Source organism: Triticum aestivum, chromosome 4D, assembly GCF_018294505.1.
Source record: "Triticum aestivum cultivar Chinese Spring chromosome 4D, IWGSC CS RefSeq v2.1, whole genome shotgun sequence".
Classification (NCBI taxonomy): Eukaryota; Viridiplantae; Streptophyta; class Magnoliopsida; order Poales; family Poaceae; genus Triticum; species Triticum aestivum.
The window spans coordinates 18,876,526-18,878,153 of record NC_057805.1 but is presented as its reverse complement, the minus strand read 5'-3'; the positions used below and the strand labels follow the sequence as shown (position 1 = coordinate 18,878,153).

Genomic DNA, 1,628 nt, shown 5'->3' with positions numbered 1-1,628 from the left:
ATATATATATATATATATATATATATATATATATATATATATATATATATATATATATATATAAGTGCACGTGCAAGGCGAGACAGCGGGAGTAGTTCTTGTACCGTACGCATGTCGCGGCTTCTCAGTAGGGCTGCGAGTTGGTAAACACCACTCCACCGAGCTCCCATTGCTGCTCCAGCTGATACTGGTAGTAGTTGCCGCTGCTTCCGTACCCTCCATTGCCGAAGCCAGCCATGATCGCTTCGCTCGGCATGGACGACGAGCACCCCTCCTCCAATTCAGCTCTTGATGTGTTCATGGACGAGGAGCGATTGATCAAATTGTTCGGATTCGTGACCAACTCGCCCGCCCTCGCCGCCGCCATGCCGGTGGCTGCCGGCTCGATGTTAATTGTGGACGCGAGCGTCACCCATCGCATCCGGTTCTTTTCCCTCGTCCGCTCCCTCGCCCTCTCCCGGGCCTTCGTCCTCGACTCCTTGTCGGGGATCGGGTGCGCACTGGCCAATTTCCTTTGCGGTTTTGGATTGGCGGGTGCCCTTCTGGCTGCCCTTGGCACTGGCTTCTTCCCCTCGCCGTGATCACCACCTCCAGCCTCCGTCCCTGGCGGCTTGTGCTTGCCGTCGACGACGGAGAGGCTGCTGGAGCCGTCCTCCTCGCAGTCGGAGGACGCCTCGTCAGTCATGACCTCCCTGATGGCGCCCTTTGACGTATCGAGGAGCCATTGCACCGTCTTGCTGGCCTTGTCGAAGCCGAGCATGTCCTGGAGCGCGAAGAACTTGCGGGCGACGTCGAGGGACAGCCGCATCCGCCGGTCCCTCATCCCGCCGGCGGTGCATATCTTGCTGTGCCGGTCTTTCCTGGCCGCGGCGGCCGCCGCGCTGTCGAGGCCTCCACCGCCGCGCAGGCCTTGTGCGGTTCCAACACCGTCTGCCCTTGGCGCCGGAGCCTGATCCATCAGCAGCAGCTCCGGCGGCGGCTGGTTGTCGATCTCGGCAGCGGGCGGCGTCGCGGCACCGGCACAGAGGTAGCTGTGGTGGAAGGCGTCGGCGGCGAATGCAGGGGAGGAATGATAGTAGAGCAAGGATTGGTGATCCGGCGCCTTTGGCGAGGGAGGGCTGATCTGCAGCTGTTGGTAAAGGGGCAAGTCCATGGGGCTAGGCGAATCATAGAAAGGAAACATGCTTTAGTGATGGGACTCCAAGACCCTGAGACCACCCGTCTCTAGGCCCTCGGAAGAAGAGCAACTGCTAGCTGCGCGCTTCTACTGTGTGTGAGAGAGGGGTGTGGCCGTGGCCTAGGAGCTATGATCAGATGTGCCCGGCCATGCATAAGCCGCTCTTCACGCTTGTGTGTCTGCGGGTGGAAGAGAGAACGAAAGAGATAGTTAAAGAGGTCTAGGACTAGGAAGAGATAAATCTCCCATGGGAGTTGCAGAGGGGCGATGAGGAGGAGGGGCACTGGTACCTAGCTCATCCTGAGTTCACACACAGACACACACACACACACATCATGGGCTCTTTGTAGGAGGGCTAGCTAGCTAGCGAGAGAGTGCTTGTGGTTAGAGGGATGGATGGATGCCTAGAATTTTGGATGTGATACCCTCCCTAGCTACTTGATATTGACAG

The 1,628-nt window shown here is 58.0% G+C and overlaps 1 protein-coding gene across 1 annotated transcript; it reads right to left on the bottom strand.

The window, feature by feature from the left end:
• Nucleotides 1-70: 70 nt before the first annotated feature.
• LOC123099457 (transcription factor TB1) lies at nucleotides 71-1,600 on the bottom strand. The gene has a single exon (XM_044521611.1). The coding sequence runs from the start codon at nucleotides 1,181-1,183 to the stop codon at nucleotides 125-127; it is 1,059 nt and encodes a 352-aa protein (XP_044377546.1). The 5' UTR covers nucleotides 1,184-1,600; the 3' UTR covers nucleotides 71-124.
• Between the last annotated feature and the right edge of the window lie 28 nt (nucleotides 1,601-1,628).